The sequence below is a fragment of the Cucurbita maxima genome, unplaced genomic scaffold (assembly GCF_002738345.1).
Source record: "Cucurbita maxima cultivar Rimu unplaced genomic scaffold, Cmax_1.0 Cma_Scf00038, whole genome shotgun sequence".
In the NCBI taxonomy this organism is placed as follows: Eukaryota; Viridiplantae; Streptophyta; class Magnoliopsida; order Cucurbitales; family Cucurbitaceae; genus Cucurbita; species Cucurbita maxima.
This window is the reverse complement of record NW_019272054.1, coordinates 1,184,545-1,203,370: the sequence shown is the minus strand read 5'-3', so window position 1 is coordinate 1,203,370 and position 18,826 is coordinate 1,184,545. Positions and strand designations below refer to the sequence as shown.

General features: G+C 36.0%; 5 protein-coding genes across 5 annotated transcripts in view; 4 read left to right on the top strand and 1 right to left on the bottom strand.

The window, feature by feature from the left end:
* LOC111469030 (respiratory burst oxidase homolog protein A-like) overlaps window positions 1-5,237 on the top strand; it is a 5,758-nt gene extending 521 nt beyond the window's left edge. Inside the window, exons 3-10 of the mRNA XM_023114243.1 lie at window positions 79-754; window positions 879-1,038; window positions 1,224-1,272; window positions 2,714-2,827; window positions 3,320-3,721; window positions 3,833-4,216; window positions 4,326-4,991; window positions 5,068-5,237. Coding sequence (XP_022970011.1) covers window positions 139-754; window positions 879-1,038; window positions 1,224-1,272; window positions 2,714-2,827; window positions 3,320-3,721; window positions 3,833-4,216; window positions 4,326-4,496 — 1,896 coding nt within the window. The 5' untranslated portion in view covers window positions 79-138 and the 3' untranslated portion in view covers window positions 4,497-4,991; window positions 5,068-5,237. The remainder of the gene's footprint in view (window positions 1-78; window positions 755-878; window positions 1,039-1,223; window positions 1,273-2,713; window positions 2,828-3,319; window positions 3,722-3,832; window positions 4,217-4,325; window positions 4,992-5,067) is intronic.
* Window positions 5,238-8,200: 2,963 nt separating this feature from the next.
* On the top strand, window positions 8,201-8,839 carry LOC111468875. The gene has a single exon (XM_023114006.1). It carries the CDS (start codon window positions 8,201-8,203, stop codon window positions 8,837-8,839), a length of 639 nt encoding a protein of 212 aa, XP_022969774.1.
* A 1,194-nt stretch (window positions 8,840-10,033) lies between these two features.
* Window positions 10,034-10,667, top strand: LOC111469093 (late embryogenesis abundant protein At1g64065). Its single transcript, XM_023114332.1, has one exon. The coding sequence runs from the start codon at window positions 10,034-10,036 to the stop codon at window positions 10,646-10,648; it is 615 nt and encodes a 204-aa protein (XP_022970100.1). The 3' UTR covers window positions 10,649-10,667.
* A 1,972-nt stretch (window positions 10,668-12,639) lies between these two features.
* Window positions 12,640-15,599, bottom strand: LOC111468874. Its single transcript, XM_023114005.1, has 4 exons — window positions 15,180-15,599; window positions 14,405-14,999; window positions 13,895-14,310; window positions 12,640-12,960 (listed from the first exon to the last, which is right to left on the bottom strand). The coding sequence occupies exons 1-4, from the start codon at window positions 15,597-15,599 to the stop codon at window positions 12,640-12,642; spliced, it is 1,752 nt and encodes a 583-aa protein (XP_022969773.1).
* Window positions 15,600-18,203: 2,604 nt separating this feature from the next.
* The window catches only part of LOC111469085 (reticulon-like protein B1), a 2,561-nt gene continuing 1,938 nt past the window's right edge, over window positions 18,204-18,826 (top strand). The window contains exon 1 of the mRNA XM_023114325.1: window positions 18,204-18,686. Within this exon, the coding sequence (XP_022970093.1) occupies window positions 18,488-18,686 (199 nt within the window). The 5' untranslated portion in view covers window positions 18,204-18,487. The remainder of the gene's footprint in view (window positions 18,687-18,826) is intronic.

Below are 18,826 nucleotides of genomic sequence, written 5' to 3'. Positions count from 1 at the left end.
TTTTTTTTTTTTTTTTTTTTTTTTTTTTTTTTTTTTTTTTTTTTTTTTTTTTTTTTTTTTTTTTTTTTTTTTTTTTTTTTTTTTGTGTGAAGTTGTTGGAAGAATAGTTTTGGTTATTGCATTTTGGTTGGTGGATTAATGAGGGGGGCTACGAAGCACGAGCGGCGGTGGGCGTCGGATACGGTTCCTGGAAATGCGAAGATGAACGCAGGATCGTCTTCGGGAACGGAAGCGAGTGCGGCGGAGGTGTTTGTCAAGGTCACTGTCGATCTACAGAACGATGATAGAATCATCCTACGCAGCGTTGACCCGGCTACGGTTATCAACATCGATAACGCCGCCTCTGTAGGATCTGAAACTCCGAAGTCTGCTTCGATGTCGAGATCGCCGACGGTTAAACGGAGCTCGTCCAATCTGTTGCGTCTATTTTCGCAGGAACTGAAGGCGGAAGCGGTTGCTAAGGCGAGGCAGTTTTCGCAGGCGCTGAAGGCCGAGTTGAAGCGGGTTTCCTGGAGCAATGGACATTCTACCGAATCCGGAAATGGATTTGACTCGGCGTTGGCCGCTCGAGCTCTAAGGAAACGGCAAGTTCAGCTTGATCGCACTCGTTCCGGTGCTTGTAAAGCGCTTCCCGGCCTGAGATTCATCAGTAGTAAGATCAATGACGTCGACGCCTGGAATGAAATCCAGAGCAATTTCGATAAGCTCTCCAAGGATGGAGTCCTCTACCGCTCTGATTTCGCTCACTGCATAGGTTCTGAAACCTTTTCTTGCCGATCTCTCTTTCTCCGCAAATTAGATTTTCGTCTCTTCCAACATTTTCTTCGCTCTGGAAAATTCTAGGTCATCAAATTCTTAATTTCCTTTCCGTTTGCTAGGAATGAAAGATTCAAAGGAGTTTGCTCAGGAACTGTTCGATGCTCTGAGTCGAAGACGAAGATTGAAGATCGAAAAAATCAGCAGAGACGAACTCTTTGAGTTCTGGTCACAAATTACCGATCAAAGTTTCGATTCGCGACTGCAGATCTTCTTCGACATGTATACCATTATCATCCATCTCTTTAAGTTCATGGAAATTATTTTTCCGTAAGCCGAAAAGCAAGAACAGAAAACGACACCGTCACTACCAAGAAATGAAACCGACTCCCGTCGTTTCACAGTTGCCATTTATTTTTTTAATTTCAATTTTCGTATTTTTACCGATGTCCATTTTTTTTTAACAGGGTCGATAAAAACGAAGACGGCCGAATTACCGAAGAAGAAGTCAAAGAGGTAAATTTACTTGCAATTTTAACTCCCTTTATATGAATTTTAAGTTTGTGTACCATTATAAATTTTAGACCGTAGTTTCATTTTAAAAGTCTCTAAATAAATTTTTTATTTTATATTTGATAATATGATATATACTAGAGTTGAGGTAAATTTTTTCTAAGAAAAATACAGTTATCTAATATACCTATTACATTTTAGTATATTAAACATTGTATATTAAACATTCACCAATTTAAGTTAGAAATATTAAATATTCTTAATTTTTTAATGATCTTAAAAATAGGGTAAGAGTGAAACCTATTTTGGATGGGTCAAATTGACTCAACTAAAAAAATTCAAACCCTGATTCTATTTTTTCTATATTTATAAATTCTAAAAAAATAAAAAATCTAATCTAGGGTTGGATAGTCTAGATGATTTGGAGAACTTGACTGGATAGCTCAGTACAAGACCTTTGAATGCAAACAAAGAATATGAGTTTGGAACCCAAGCTAACCTTATTATTATTCAAAAGGGAAGGGTTGATAAAAGATATTAGGTGTAGTCTTTCCAGCCAAATTCATTAATGTAATGGAACGAAATCACTTGAAAAACTAGTCTTGGAAGGAAATCTTTATTCAAATCATATAATCTTTCAGAAGCTGGCATCGCTAGTTGCCTCCTCCTTGTCGACAGCCAGCCAGTAGTTGCCGGACGGGACATATGAACACTTATCTAACAAATATTTTATGCCTCCTATTGTATATTTCGTAGTAAAATATTAGAACTTGTTAGACATAAGTTTGAAATCTCAAATACTATAAGATAAGAATACAAGTTCAAGAAGTTATTATATATTTTTTAAGGCGTGATGTCTATTAAACACAAAATTAAATTTGTAATTTATTTAATAAAATAAAACATTTAAAAATACAGAGAGATTAAACCAATGGGTTGAAAATTTCATTAGCGAAAGTAAGATTTAAACTTTAATAATTTGATTTAGTGGGCGGTGAGAAAGGTTTTTGTCTCCATTTTTGTGGTATAAAAGCTGCATGGATTTAGCATAATCAACGTGATGCGATTAAATTAAATATTAATTACTGTATATTCAGACAAATTGGCCTACTCCACGTCAAGATTCTCATATGATTATGATTCTATTTTTTTAATTTTATTTTTCTAGAAGAAGATGACTGACTCTCTTTCCCTCCTTGGAAGGAAAAGGAAAGGTGGCCTTCATATTCTTTGCATTAGCCTAATACTCTTGGTTTGGCCAACAGAGTGTCATTTTCGTTATTATAAACCATCATTTACATTTTTTCTAAAGAAATTAGCATAGGAAAAAAAAAGTTATTTTAAAATGACCATTCCAAACAATATTTTCCAATATTTTAAGGGGGGTTGGTGGGGACTTTTTGGTCACAATAAATATTAATCTAATTTACTTTATTTCTTTTAGATTATATTGCTGAGTGCTTCGGCAAACAAGCTACTGACGCTAAAGGAACATGCAGAGGAATATGCGGCCCTCATCATGGAGGAGCTGGACCCTGAAAGACTGGGCTACATCGAGGTTGGTTCCTCTCTGCTGCATATTTCTAACAAAGCTTTTTTTTTTTTTTTTTTTTACTTACATGCAAGCCAATTAGAATGCAATGAATCTATCGACTTTGAATTTTATGTATAATAAATATATGATGTATTTAAAATTTCAAGAAAGTATCTTATCTATTTGTTCAAATAGAATCTTGAATTTTCAATTTTGTATTTAGTGAACGGGTGATTTTGAATCTACTTAAAATGGACTATAGACATATTACACAAAAATTAAAAATTCAAGAATTTATCCGACAAAATTAAAATTTAGGGACGAATTTCTAAAGTTCAAAAATCAAATAGACACGAAAAGTTTAATAATAAAAACTTTTAATTTAACCATAGATTTAGTTTTTATGAGTTAATAAGAAGTAGAAATGAGAGACTTGATAAATGATTCACTAATTTTCTTTTAAATATGAATTTACAATTTTTTTTTTTTTTTTTTTTGGTGATTACGGTGGTGCAGCTGTGGCATTTGGAAGCCCTTTTGCTACAGAAGGACACGTACCGGAACAACAGTCAAGCCCTCAGCTATACAAGCAGAGCATTGAGCCAGAACATACGGGGATTAAGGAACAAAGGCCCCATAACAAGGATAAGAACAAAACTACTCTACTATTTGCAGGAGAATTGGAGGAGAATATGGGTGCTGACATTATGGGCCATGATCTTGGTTGGCCTTTTCATGTGGAAGTTCTTCCTGTACAAGCAGAGGCAAGCCTCCAAGGTCATGGATTACTGTCTCCTTACGGCTAAGGGTGCAGCTGAGACCATTTTGCTGCCCGTATGTAGAAATACCATCACTTGGATAAGGTCTACCAGGCTGGGATATTTTGTACTCTTTGACGACAATATCAATTTCCACAAGGTGCAAACTAACCACACATTTGCTTGGCTTTTATTTAGGAAGACATTAACTTTAGTGGTCAACCTCGTGGGTTCCTTTAAATTAAGCCATGATTATTTAATTCACCTGCAGACGATAGCCGCATCCATTGGAGTTGGTGTCATTCTCCATGTAGGGAGCCACCTTGCCTGTGATTTTCCAAGACTCGTACAGACATCTGATCAAAGCTATAATTATGTGAAGGGTTACTTTGGACCAGACAAGCCTAGCTACTTAGATTTGGTTAAGGGGTGGGAAGCTGTGACTGGCATACTAATGGTCATCTTCATGGCAGTAGCATTCACTCTAGCTACCCGATGGTTTAGAAGGAGCCTGATTCAGCTGCCCAAGCCATTTGATAGGCTGACTGGTTTCAATGCCTTCTGGTATTCGCACCACCTGTTTGGCATTGTTTACGTTTTGCTCGTCATTCATGGCATCTTCCTTTATCTTGAGAACAGATGGTACTGTAAGACGGTAAGAGTGATGATACTTCCCTACTAATACTTTGTCTATTTGGCTTGAATAGGTAATTTATTTTGCACGAACTAGAAATGTCTTCTGAGGTATTGATATTTACATGCAGACTTGGATGTATCTTGGTATCCCACTTTTACTCTATGCTGGGGAAAGAACCCTGAGATTCTTCCGCTCAGGCTTCTACAGTGTTCGACTCCTCAAGGTTTCTGATAATACTTACCGACACTGCCACATAATGGCCCTTGCTCCAATTTCATGCTTAAATGTTCAAGACTAGACTTCAAATTTCTTTGCCTTCCACCATTGGCTAATGATCATGGGTTTATAAGTAAGGAATACATCTCCATTGGTATGAGGCCTTTTGGAGAACCTTGGAGAACTCCAAACCAAAGTCATGAGAGCTTATGCTCAAAGTAAACAATATCATACTATTATGAAGAATCGTGATTCCTAACATGGTATTAGAGCCATACTTTTAACTTAGCCATATTAATAGAATCCTCAAATGTCGAATAAAGAAGTTGTGAGTCTCGAAGATGTAGTCAAAAGTGATTCAAGTGTCGAATAAAAGGTGTACTTTGTTCGAAACCTTGATTAAGGGGAGGCTGTTTGAGGGCTCCATAGGCCTCATGAGGCTCTATCTGAGTGGGTGATTGGACACAAGAATTAAAGAGGGTATTTGTTGAAGCTCGTGAAACACCAGTTAATGGTATGTTCATCTTAAAATCCCTTCAAAGGGGTCATGAATGAAGTGGCTGAGATGGATCAAAGGGTAATATAGAATTTCAATTAGATTGTCATGTCTACATGGATTCGTTTTTTTATAAACTTCGTGACTTGAAACTTAGGGCGTCATTGAGATGCACAACTATCTGACCAGTGTGTACGAGGAAGGAGACGCTAGATCAGCCCTCATCACGATGGTTCAAGCACTAACTCACGCAAAGAACGGGATGGATATTGTTTCTCGCACCAGGGTAAATTTCAACTATCTAATCAATTTTCTGATATACTAGAGTTTGACCTTTGTTTTAATTCATATTTTTGGAGCACACATTTTACTTACCCGACCCCTTTTGGGGAAACCAAAAGCAAAATCATGAGAGTTTATGTTCAAGTGGACAATATCATACTATTGTGGAGAGTCGTGAGCCATGCTTTTAACTTAGTCATGTCAATAGAATCCTCAAATGTTAAACAAAGAAATTGTTATCCTTGAATGTGTAGTCAAAAGTGACTAAAGTGTCAAACAAATGGTGTACTTTGTTCCAGGGCTCCAAAGAAGGAGTCGAATCTCGATTAAGGTAAGGCTATTCAAGAGCTCCATAGGCTTCAAGAGAGACTCTATGGTATATTTTGTTCGAAAGGAGGATTTTTGTGGGTCGTTGGGAGAGAAGTCTCACATTGGCTAATTAAGAGGTTGATCATGGATTTATAAGTATAGAATACATTTTCGTTAGTACGAGCCATTTTGGTAATGGATCAGTGATGTCATGATGTTAGGAGGCCCAATTGTGGTACAGCTGCAATGAACTGGTTGGTTGATGCTGACCCAATTGGAAGGTGATTGGGTGGTGGGCGATAGGAGCCAACTTTGAAATCCAGAAAGCTAGAGTGCTAATGCTTTTAGTTAGTGGTGGAAGTTGGAATAGGATTGGCTATCCTTAACCGCTTTCTTTTCCAAACTCCTATGTGAGAATGAAATATTCTTTATAACAGTGTGAAAACCTCTTCCTAGCATACACGTTTTAAAACCAATACGTAACAGATTAAAACGGACAATATCTGTTAGTGGTGTGTTTAGACTGTTACAAATGGTACAAGTGTCAGACACCAAGCGATGTGCTAGTGAGGACACTGTGCCCTAAGAGGGATGGATTGTAAGATCCCACGTCGAGAATGAAACATTCCTTATAATGGTGTGAAAACCTCTCTCCAACAAATACGTTTTAAGACCATGAGGCTGACGACGATACATAACCGGCTAAAAGAGACAATATCTATTAGTGGTGTTCTTGGATTATCATTAGTGGAGAGTTTCCGATTTGATTCATTTATTTAGAATAAATACAAGCAATAATTTGTAAATGTAAATCACAATTATGGCCCCCACCTGAAATAATGTTCGTCTCCCGTATGCTTCAAATTGATAATGAAATGGTAGCAAAAGAATTTTCAACCTTCTAGATATTTTGCTAAGCATCAAAGGAAAGGTTTGTTCTTTGAACATTTAGCTACAGCTGTTTATATCTTGATATGACCCCCACACCTTACGACAAGGGCGAAGTCTAAGCTATAAATTTCTTCGAACCTAGCAGGAAAAGGAAGAAACCGAGGAAAAAAAGGTGCCTTTGAGCATAAAGCACTTAGCAATCCACGAAAAGATTAGACGTTTGACCAGAATAAAATCTAGAACATTCCAAGTAAAAGCGAGGGTTGTAATTAAAATTTTTAATTAAATTTTTAGATTAAATGGAGAATTCCTTTATATTATCCTATTAGAAAAAGACACGACTATACATATACTAATATTTTTAGTCCAATAATGCATGTCACAGTTCAAAGGAGTTCATAGTGCATAACTTTTTACATTTTAAAATAATATAACAGTAAGTAACTACTTTAAAATAATAATAAAAAATATAAATAGGATGTGAACTAGTTGATTCAACAAAAGCTTCTTTGGCCAATGGTTCTATGATCGAGCATAGATGGTCAAATTGGGTTGGGTCATATGAGCTGGCTGGTTATGTTCGAGCACACGCTACTCATGAGAGTTTTATAAATAAATGCGTTCTTCTCTTTGGTAGGTTCAGAAGTTGGAAATTCGAATACAAAATTTGAAAATAGAAGAAACCGTGTTTATTGATTTTTCCTATGAAAAACGAAAAGTTCCATTAATTCTTCAGTCTTATTTGTTGTGCTTTTCTTTTACTTAAAAAGTCCCATTATCAAAAAGTTACCGTATTTGAGGTCAATTCCCTCATCCCGGCTTCTTAGTTGGCATGTGATGTGGCGATGCCGTCACCATGTCTAACACGTGGCTCTGTTCATAGTGTCAGTGGATTAGATTGATAATTATGCTTAAACAATGAACTTAATTTAACTCAATTATAAAATTTTAGATTAAATTGGTTTTCGTTAGTCGATTTATTTATTTAAAATTGAAAAACAAATCATAAAAAAATAATTATGAAATGAAATAAATTAAAATAAAATAAGCACACCGACTTCAGGATCAGGGAGGAAGGCCATTTAGGATATTCTGTGAAAGAAAAAAAATAAAAATATATTATTTTTTAATTATTAATTTGGAATGACTTATTGAAACACGTCATTTAATAAAATTAAATGCTTTAAATTTTGTGTTTTGACAGTTTCTATCATTAAACGCCGAGGATTTTGATAGGCTGAATTGGAACACTTTCGGTGAAGATATTTTCATATTTCCTTTTCTTTTTCTTAGATATTTCTTACAAACTACAAATTTCTTTATTTTTTTAATTCCAAAAATTCTATATTTTTTTCCCATTTTGGGTAAATACCTTTACTTATAATATATATATATATATATATATTCATTAATAACTTTATTATACTAATTAAACGATATATTCCAATTGGTTTAATTAAAAATATTTATATTTATATTTATATTTGATTGAAATTGATATTAAATTTTTAATTTTATGTCTAATAGGTCGTGAACTTTTTTATTATTTAATATAATATAATATAATATGTTTGACCAAATCCGAATGAATTCAAAACCATAAAACCTCACTTAAATAACCTAAACCCACAAAACAGACCTCCGCCGGCGCATTCCAAAACTGACCTCTCCGATTCCCATTCTGTCTAACCGTTCTTCTCTCTCCTCCCTATAAATTCCTCTCTTTCTCTCTCCAAAGCCCAATTACCAAAACCCTTCTTCTTCTTCCTGTTCTTCTCTGCAACAAGAACAAGAAATTCCGTCCAACAATGGCGGACGACAGCCAGAGCTTCCCAATAGCGCACTACAAAGCTCACCACAAATCCGACGAAGAACAACGCCGACACCTCACCACATTCAAAGCCCTCCAAAAGGAACGCTCCAACAAGTGCTTCATCTACGTCTTCTCCGCCTTCGTCTTCCTCTCCGTCGCCGTTTTAATCTTCGCTCTCATCGTCCTCCGCGTCAATTCCCCTGCTCTCCACTTCTCCTCTCTCTCCGTCGCCAAATTCTCCCTCTCCAACACCAATTCCTCTTCTCCCTCCCTTAACCTCACCGTCACCGCCCAACTCGCCGTCGACAATTCCAACTTCGGCCCCTTCAATTTCGACTACGCCTCTGTCGGTTTCATCTACGCCGGTGCCATCGTCGGCCAGAGCACTACCGGCGCCGGCAGAGCCAAAGCCAAGGGAACCAAAACCATGAATGTCACCGTCCAAGCTTCCGCCAACAACATCAGCGCCGATTACAACAATTCCCGGCTGTTGAATCTGAGTAGCTTCGCGAATTTAAGAGGCAGAGTCCGATTGATTCATATTTTCCGGCGGAGGGCCTCGTCGGAGATTAGCTGTTCCATGATCCTGGATTTGAATACTCATCAAATTCAGCATAATTGGGTTTGCGAGTAGCCATCAGTATCGGAATCCATGAACTCCATGGGCCCAATTAGTTATTGAATTCTTAAATTAATTTTATTTTATTTTTCTTACAATTTTGGAGGTTTTCTAATGTAAATAAGACTCTTATGCTTTATTATTTCATATAATATATATACATATTTTAATTTGATTTTTTTTTTAAAGCTATGCGGTTAAGGAATTTAGTTATAATTATTATATTTTGGGGAAAACTTGTATGGGTAATAAATGTAATATTGTGTAAGTTATGGAGTATTATGAAATATTGTATAATTGCAATAATGAAGTAGATTAATTAATTTACATTTAATTTACTTCATTTTTTTTGACAATAGGTGTCGTAGTTTCAATTATTTACATATTATTTCAAATCTTTTTGGATTAATTAATTAATTTATGAGAAAATTATACATCAACCTCCTCCTACTTTCACATGCTCAATTTAGTCTTTTATATATATATATATATATATATATATATATATATATATAATTTATGTTAAATTTTTATTTGTGGGGATTAATTTTTTATTTATTATGCTCACAACCTATAAGCTTTTTTGACAAAAGAATTTTACGTGTCCACCTTTTATCTCCACGTGACATTGCTCCATCAGACGAATATACCGTTAATTGTTTCTTCTCTGAAAAAGAAGTTCACGACCTGTAGGCCTTTTATGCAACATTGCTTACCTTCATGCAACATTGTTCTATCAGGCTTTCGCCCATTGTGAAAAATTCCCCATTGCAGCCTCTCGTGGGAATCTGGGCAGTGTCTCCATCTCAATGTCTTCTCTAGAAAAAGTTCACGACCCAGACCTTCTACCTCCCACACGTCATTGGCCGCCCTCTAAGAGTCGAGAGACCCTCTACCTCCACACGTCATTGGCCGCCCTCTAAGAGTTTGGGCTGTCTGAGTCTCAAGTACCAGTGGGTAAAGTGAGCCAAGTAGGAGAATTGGACAATGAAATCCCATTAAAGACACATAATTTAGTGCTAAATAAAAAATAAAAAATAAGAAGCTTTGAAACGTCCAAAGAAAACGCTTAAAATTACAGCAAATAAATTAAAACCACCGTTTTGTTTCATTAAAAACACCCAATTTATCACACCCCATTCCACTTCCTTCTATAAAACCATTCCCTTTACAGCCACATCAAAACCCCTCCTTCTCCAGCCGGAATCAATGGCGGCCGGCGAACCTCCCAACGACCGACCGGCCACACTCCGATCAAGGCGCAAAGCATCAGAGAAATGCATCAACACCTTCTGCATTTACCTCTTTGCGATTGCCGCTGTTGCCTGCATCGCCGCTTTGATTCTCGGCCTTGTCGTCGTCCGGGTAAAAACCCCGACAGTGAAATTAACCTCCGTCACGGTAAAAAATCTCCACTACGGCTTTTCACCGACCCCTTTTATGGACGCCACATTAATCGCCGAAATCACAATGGAAAATCCCAATTTCGGGGAGTTCAAGTACGAGGAAGTAACGAACACGACATTGATTTACTACGGCGTGGCTGTCGGAATCGGCGAGGTGAAAACGGTGTCGGTAAATGCGAAGAGTAATAAAAATGCGAACTTTACGGTGAAAGTGAAACCCAATTCGAGCTTTGTTGACGTGGATTACTTCAGCCATGACTTGGCGATGCTGAAGACGATGAATATGAGCTGCATCGCGGAGTTTAAGGGAAGGGTTCGTTTGTTGAAATTGTTTAAGGAGAAGAAAGTTTCTATGTTGAAATGTACTATGAGCTTGAATTTGAGCTCCCATGGCGTCCAAAATCTCGCTTGCCAATAGAGGAAGAACAGGATTTGATTTTAAGGGTTTGTTAATTATTATTTGTTTTTGTTGGTTCTGATTATAGGCTCAAGGGTATCGTTTGTAATTACGATGTTTTAGTTCGTATGGCATAACTTCAAGTTAGAATCATAAAAAATGTCTCGAGAGTTTCATGGTGATCGACCTGAGACGTGCTCAACTGCGAGCCAACTTGACTTTGGTACCAACTATCACAGTTGAACTATTTCGAGACTCACAGAGTGATTGTGCAGTACTTACACTCACACTCGAGTGTGTCAGCCAGATAAAAATCGAGTTGCTCGTGGCACAAATGACCCATGATTTGGCCTCCTTGTTTGTGAAAATGGTTTAGAAAACGAGGCTAAGCTAGCAAATAGCGACAAACAACTAGGACATTGATGGAGTACAAAGAATTAACAATTATTCATATTCCCTTATCGTACATTGACCAATGCTTCAATGACTTGATTAATTACGAAATACATTAGATGGAACAAGCTTGAACCATTGGTTTTGTGGGTCTCCTTGACATTGAGAGTCATTCAGACAGACACATGCATTTGTTAGTCACAATTAGACGAGAACGAGAAGGAGTTTGCAAGCACAAGACTTGTCCTTGTTCATCAATGGTGGCTAGTTGAAGCTTCGTACTTGAAGCGTATTTCCAAGCACTCTGTCTGCTTGAGCAATCTCGGGAGAGAATTGGATAGAGCCCATCTCCGATGGCTTTTAAACACAATATAGATCCTGCCAACCTAATTGGTGCATCGTCTTCTTCATGGTTCCAACGATTAGAAGTCTTACAACTACCGATCGTTAGTTGATGTTTTTTGTTCATTCGCACACATTCACCACTCGAAGGATGGTATATTATGAACGATGTTGTCAATATTTGAATTTGGATCTGTGTTGAGAGCAACGGTTGTTTGATACTTGAATTAGTAAGGAGCAAAAATGCAAAATAATTTAAGAAAATAGGGGTAAAAAAGTGAGTAAGTAATAGCTTAAGAACTTATACCTTGAAGTTTGGTTTGCAAAAGCTGAAACCTCTTAAAAAATTTAGGGTTTTCGGCACGTGTAAAATTGGAATTTAAGACGCCAAAGGGTTCTTTGGCATTTTTCACACCTTCCTTGTAGTAGTAACCACCTGGTAAACCCCGTAAGCCCCAATCGAAATCATTCTCAGTTAGATATGTAGAAAAACAGCTCAAAAATCGATTTTGACCCTCGTTTACGCCTGTTTGGTCGATCCCAAATTCACTCACAAACAGTGGCATTGAGTTTTGTCCTATCACAAGAAATGCTTGGTCTTCAAATCCTTGGTTGACACTAGCACAAAACGTGTTTAATGGCTCCGACATCCAAAGCTCACACATGTTGTTTGTGAAGGAGTACAAATGAGCCTCAAATACAAGCTTGTTGTCCAAGTTGAACGCCATGGATTTGTTCTTCAAGAAGCTGAGTCCGGTGTCGTAGCTTAGTCCAGAAAATCACTACTAAAGCATTTGGGTTAATTTGGTGAATAAGCTTTGCTCCTTGGCCCATGTATTGATACCACATCGCCACATTTTGGTTCGGTTCTCGTGGTTCGTTTCTTAGGCTCATTGCTATCACCCTTTACATATACATTGCCGTGCAAATGGTCAAAATACCGTATAAAACAATGATAAGTTATAAATTGAAATACTACATTGAGGAAATTTAGGTTTAAACATTGTTGCATTAATCATTGTAAAACTGCTATTTCAATAGTTCTTAAAACGGCCTCCGAAAAAAAAATGAAAAAAGAAAGAACGAAGACACTTGGGATTTGCTCTTTAGGGTTGGAGCTGCCAAACGGATTCCTTGTAGCCATTCTTGAGGATTGAAATAGCGATCTCCAAAAAGCCATTACCATCATCAACACTACAACACCATCTATGTTGACTTATATGATTGTCCGAAACTACCATGATTCCATGTACACCAAGTGAATCAACTATTGTTTCTTATGCCTCAACGAGTGTCAAGTTCAATATAGAAGGATTGTTTATGGCTATGGCCTCGTTTAAATCGAAGTTCTCAAAAGATTGTTGAACAGTCAAGTTGGCATGGCGTGTGAACATGTGGATTGAGTAAGTCAAACGCACACAATTGAAATGCAACTTTGCAACCGAGGCGGTGATATTATCAAGCGGCCTGAGATGAAGGCCCTCTATCAACATGGCTTGCATGTGCCCTGGCCAATTTACGCACATTAACTTCACACGTTGGCCTGTTGTGGCTTCGACGATCCACCTTCCATTGGTTGAAAGAGACGACGAATAGGCCTTGAATGTTAACAACACAAAAACACAAACTAAAACAATATTTTTCCGTTCTTGTCCAATCATTTTGGCCTTGCTTTGAAATTGAATGCTCTCGAGTTGGATGATAATGCAAAAGAGACCCTTCTTCAATATATGTAGAAGACATCCGACTATATTAGAATCAAAACAGCTAGATAGGATATGAACTTGTAACAAAGAAACGATGAAATTGTCTAACGGAAACTAAGCTTATTTTCTAAATTAGGGATGATCGTGCAATCTTATAGCTAACCAAACTTGATTATGAGGAGAGCGACCCAATCATGCATGACTTATATCACGTAGGGTAGGACTGCTAATAAATATGCACGGTCTTCAAATCCCTGGTTGACATTAGCACAAAATGTGTTCAATGGCTTCAACATCCAAGCTTATATCATCTTATACATTCGTTCTCGATTTTTGTCTAGATCTAGAAGGTTTAAGAGGAGTTAGGTTATGAAATTTTAATATGATGTTCTTGGAAAGATTTTGCACATCTTTGGTGAAGAATAATAGAGTTAAACCAGACTGAAAAGAGGTGTTCAAACGAACGTAAAAATCAGTAGTTTGCTAGTTTTGAAATTTTCGTGTGGAATACTTAGTACATAATTCGTAGAATTTATTGCGATGTATTACATTTTTTTTAATACAAATTAAAAAAATATAAGTATAAAACGATGAAAAAAAAACTGTCCTCGGAGGGAACCCGATCCTTAGAAATTATAATATGTGGGGGATTGTTAGGGAATTTCACGGGAATGTAAATTAAAATTGGACGTGAAGATAGAAATGGAAAAGACTTCTTTATCCCCGCCCCATTGATAGACATCTCTGATCGAGTTCGAAAAACCAATTTATTCACTTTGACTTATTACAAAGATCTAAATTTGAAGTTCAATTAACGGAGAATTACATTGGACGGGACAAGCTTGAACCATTGACTTTGTGGATCTTCACGACATTCGGCATCATTCAAACACATGCAGCTCTTAGTCACGATTAAACCCGAAGTAGGATCACTTTGCAAGCACAAAGCTTGTCCTTGTTTGTTCGTGGAGGCTAGTTGAAGCTTCGCATCTGTAGCGTATTTCCAAGCACTTTGTTGGCTCGAGCAGTCTTCATTGAGAATTGGAGGTTGCCCATCTCCTACCGCTTTTAAACACAATTTAGATCCTATCGACCTCATTGGGGCACCATCTTTTTCATGGCTCCAACGATAAGAACGGCTACATCCACCGAGTGCTAATTGATTTTTTTCATTTGTTAGCACACATTCACCAGTAAGAGGATAGTACATTATGAACGATGTTGTCTGCTTTGAACTTGGATCTGTTTTAAGAACAATAATATTCTTCGATTAGTAAGAAAAAAAAAATGGGAAGAAAATAATCTTATTTTTTAAATAGAAAAAAAAAAGTTATACCTTGAAGTTTGGTTTGTAAAAGCTCGAACTTCTGAAGGAAATTGGACTTTTTGGCACTGGTAAAATTGGAATCTAAGACGCCGTATGTTTCTTGAGAATTTATCATACCATCACGACGATAGTAACTACCTTGTAAAGCCCATAAGGCCCAATCAAAATCATTTTCGGTAAGGTAGGTAGAAAAGCAGTTCAAAAATCGATTTTGACTCTCATCTGCGCCTGTTTGGTCGATCCCAAATTCACTCACGAACAACGGCGTTGAGTTTTGTCCTCTCACAAGAAACCCTGCTCTGTCTTCAAATCCTTGGTTGCTACTAGCACAGAATGTGTTTAATGGGTTCGACATCCAACCACGACCATTATGTGAGAAAGAGTACAAGTGAATCTCAAATACAAGCTTGTTGTCTAAGTTGAACCCCATGGGTCTGTTTTTCAAGAAGCCGAGATCAGTGTCGTAGCTTAGTCCCGAAACTACAACTAAAACATTTGGGTTAATTTGGTGAATGAGCTTAGCTCCTTCACTCATGTATTGATACCACACATCCTCTTTTTGGTGTCCTCCTCGCAACTCGTTTCTCAAGCTCATTGCTACCACCTTTTGCAAATATGTTAGGGTCAAGATGGTAAAAAATCATATAAAATAAAACTTAACGTGTAAAATGAAAAATTTCAAACCATTAGAACTGATAGCCGTTATTGTTGCAAAAAAACCGACAAAATTTTCTCTCAATAAAAGAAAATGAAAGAAAGAAAAAAAAAAAAAAAAAAGACATACGTGAGACTTGTTCTTTAAGGTCTCAGCGGCCAAACGGAGTCCTTGTAGCCATTCTTGAGGATCAAAATAGCGATCTCCAAAGAAGCCATTGCCATCGTCGTTACCACAACACCATCCTGGTTGACTTACATGATTATCCGAAACGACCATAATTCCATGTGCAATAAGTGAATCAACTACTGCTACATAAGCTTCAACGATTGTCATGTTCAATATAGAAGGATTGTTTTGAGTAATGCCTGTTATGGCTTCTTTCAAATCCAATTTCTGAAAAGATTGTTGAACAGTCAAATTAGCGTAGCGTGTGAACATATAAATTGGGTATGTCAAACGCACGCAATTAAACCGCAACTTCACTATCAAGGCTACAATATCATCAAGCCGCTTGAATTGAAGGCCCTCCACCAACATGGCTTCCATGTGTGATGGCCAATTTACGCACATTAACTTCACACGTTGATTTGTTGTAGCATCGACGATCCATCTTCCGCTGGTCGAAAGAGGCAACGAGTAGGCCGTAAAAGCTACCGACATAAGAACACAAACGAAAACAATATGTTTCCATTGTTGCCCTATCATCTTGTTCTTGCTTTGAAATTGAATACTCTCGAGTTGGCCGATGGTGCAAACGAGACGCTTCTTCGATATTTATAGAAGGTATTAGACTAAGATAAGAACTTATAATGAAGAAATGATGACAGTTCAATGTAAAGTTATCAAGGTTGTAGATAGTAATTAGGTCAACCTAAGTTTTCTTAAGATTTAGTTGTAAGTACAGTGTGAATTTTTCTTTTTTCCTTGGGGCCATTAATAAATGGATTACCAAATGTTTATTTATTTATTTTGCTTCTACAAAATTAATATATGTTTTTTTTTTCTTTCTAAATTATGAAAATTTTTATTTGTTTCGAAAATATTCTTAGCATTTTAAAACATCTCGGTTAAAGTCATTAAAAAATATACGTATATAAATAATAATTCAAATAATGTTGTGACAATATTTTAAAATATATTAAATTAATAAAAATATCTTCAAATTTTATATTTTATTTAAAAAAATATTTTTAAATTTTCAAAAGTTTTAATAAACTCTAAATCGAGTGGCATTAATATTCTTAATTTTTTTTAAAATAATTTAAAAAAAGTTATTACCATTAACAATAATAATTTTATTTAAAGAGTATTAGTATTATTTTGATTTTTTAATTGTACTATTAATTATAATAATATTTTAAAACTTTTTTAAAAAATAAAAAATATTAATAGTATTTTTTTACAAGTTTTAAAAATAAAATATTGCAATTTTTTTTTTAATTTAATCTTAAAGAAATAAAATGATTTCTTTCTAATACTCTATAATTAATTGGGTAATTTTCAATATAATTCTTATTTAGAGTAATTATTTTTTTTTTCTTTTGTTTTTTCTTTTCTCACGTCATTCGACACTTACCAAAATTTAGAGTTGAAAACTGACATGTGGTTTGTTTGTGTCAATTTGAACATAACACGTGTGCTACATGCATAGATAAAATTGGAATTAAATTTTGGTATATATTTACGTAAATATCATCTTACATGTGAATATTCCTAATTTAGTATCAAAATATTTAACAGCTTTAAGATAGTTATTTTGATAAGAATAAGAATACAAATTTAGAAAATTAATAAGAAAGAAGCTGGGTTGTTTTTTTTTTAAGGTTAAAGTATTCTCATTATTAATAAAAATAATAAAATTTATGGATATTTTTGAAATAGGTTAGGATTAAAAGTTTTTTTTTTTTTTACTTTTTAAAATACTTTAAAATTATGAATAAAAATTTTTAAATAATTTTTAAACCATTTTGAGGTTTAAATATATTTTTGAAATAAAATAATAATGATTTTATCTGAAAAGTACTTTTTTTTTAAAAAAAAAATTATTTAAAAATATTATTGAAACTTTTGAAATTTTAAAAATATTTTTAAATAAAATATATTTTCAAACTCCAATCATAATCTATTTGATACCAAAATCTTAAATCCATCCCTTTTCGGGGTTCACCGTCTTCACGGGCACTTGTTCCACTCTCTAATTGATATGGGATCTCACACCACTCCTATTCAGGGTCTTGCGTCTTTGTTAGCACTCGTTCCTTTCTCCAATTGATGCGAGGTCTCATAATCCATCCCCCCGAGGCCAATGTTCTTGCTGGCACGTCGCCACGTGTCCACCCCTTTTAGGGCTCAGCCTCTCCACTGACACATTGCCTGGTATTTGACTCTAATATGATTTATAACAGCTCAAACCCACTGTTAGCAAATATTATTCTCTTTGTGTTTTCCAACGTTAATGATTATGAGAGGGAGAGGTTTTCATACATTTATAAAGAATGTTTCGTTCTCTCTCCAACAGATATGGGATCTCACAAAACTCAGGCTTAAATTAAGGTGTTCGGAGTAAATAGATATCGTTTTGTACCGGTACCTCTTATTTACACAACTTAGATCGTTTGAAAGACACTAACCTAGACAAGAAAAGCTCGATCCAATGAACCCATTAGAGGTGTAAAAAAAGTATAATATTTTATTATTTCTTTGTTTAAGAAGCCCATGGCCCAGATATTTTAAGATGGGCCCAAAAGGCAAAAAGCCCACTTTACTTTTGATTCCATGAATGCCCATGGCCCAGAATTTCATTTTCTTTAGCATATTTATTAAATAAATGGAAGCAAACTCAGGTTGACATTTTAATTTTTAATGGCTTAAAAAAGCGTGCTTTTAAATTTAATATATTTATTTTAAAAAATTCATTAAAATTTGAAATATATTTTAAAATATATATTTAAATCGGGAGCGTCCGTAGAAACCACGTGGCGGAAGATAAAAGGGGGAGTGGGTTAAGAAAGAGAGCACGTGGAGTGAGAGAAGTCACGTGGTGCGTCAGGGGATTTAAATTTTGAAATATGAAGCAGTGAAGATTCTGTCGTCAGCAAAAGGCGACGTGTTCGAATCGCAAGCGATTTCTTAATGGAGTCTTCGTTTGGGCTCTTACCTTTGTGGCTATCAATGGAAAACCTAAAAATGAAGATGGGGCTCTAAATCTGGTTCGACCTCTTTCAACGGCTCAGATTCCTCATTCATGATTCATCCTTTGTTTATATAGACAGAGACGAACGGAGAGACACCGCGCTCTGGGGGAATAATCAACCTTCGTAGTTGTGGATTTCTCTGAGCGGAACGGGTTTTGATTTTGGATCGGTTCAGTTTTCGAACCATTTTTGTAACTGCTTTTTTGAATTTGTTGAAGCGCTTGTTCTTTGGTAGTGGTTATGGCCGAGCATCACGACCACGATGAGCCCAAAGGTGAGTCGTTGATTGATAAGATTTCCGGGAAGATTCACGCTCATGATTCCTCTTCTTCCGATTCCGACAATGAAAAGGTTGACACTTCTGGTTCTATTAAATCCAAGATTTATCGCCTCTTCGGTAGGGAAAGGCCTGTCCACAAGGTTTTCGGTGGGGGAAAACGTAAGTAATTTTTTCATTTTTTTGTCTTCGTGGAAATGTTCCTCTACCTTTAGAGTTTGGCCTGATTTCCTGGTTTTGTTGTATAGATAAGTTTTGATGGTAGAAATGGCGTGGAGTTTTTTTTTTTTTTTTTTTTTTGT

What these genes read in the sequence shown, in the direction of transcription:
- LOC111468875 (XM_023114006.1), top strand. Translation starts at nt 8,201, where the DNA reads ATGGCGGACGACAGCCAGAGCTTCCCAATAGCGCACTACAAAGCTCAC.
- LOC111469093 (XM_023114332.1), top strand. Translation starts at nt 10,034, where the DNA reads ATGGCGGCCGGCGAACCTCCCAACGACCGACCGGCCACACTCCGATCA.
- LOC111468874 (XM_023114005.1), bottom strand. Translation starts at nt 15,599, where the DNA reads ATGGAAGCCATGTTGGTGGAGGGCCTTCAATTCAAGCGGCTTGATGAT. An exon ending in TTTACAAACCAAACTTCAAG is followed by an intron (nt 14,311 to 14,404) that starts GTATAACTTTTT and finishes TTCTTAAAACAG; the next exon opens with ATCCAAGTTCAAAGCAGACA. An exon ending in TCAAGCTTGTCCCGTCCAAT is followed by an intron (nt 12,961 to 13,894) that starts GTAATTCTCCGT and finishes TTAACATTCAAG; the next exon opens with GCCTATTCGTCGTCTCTTTC.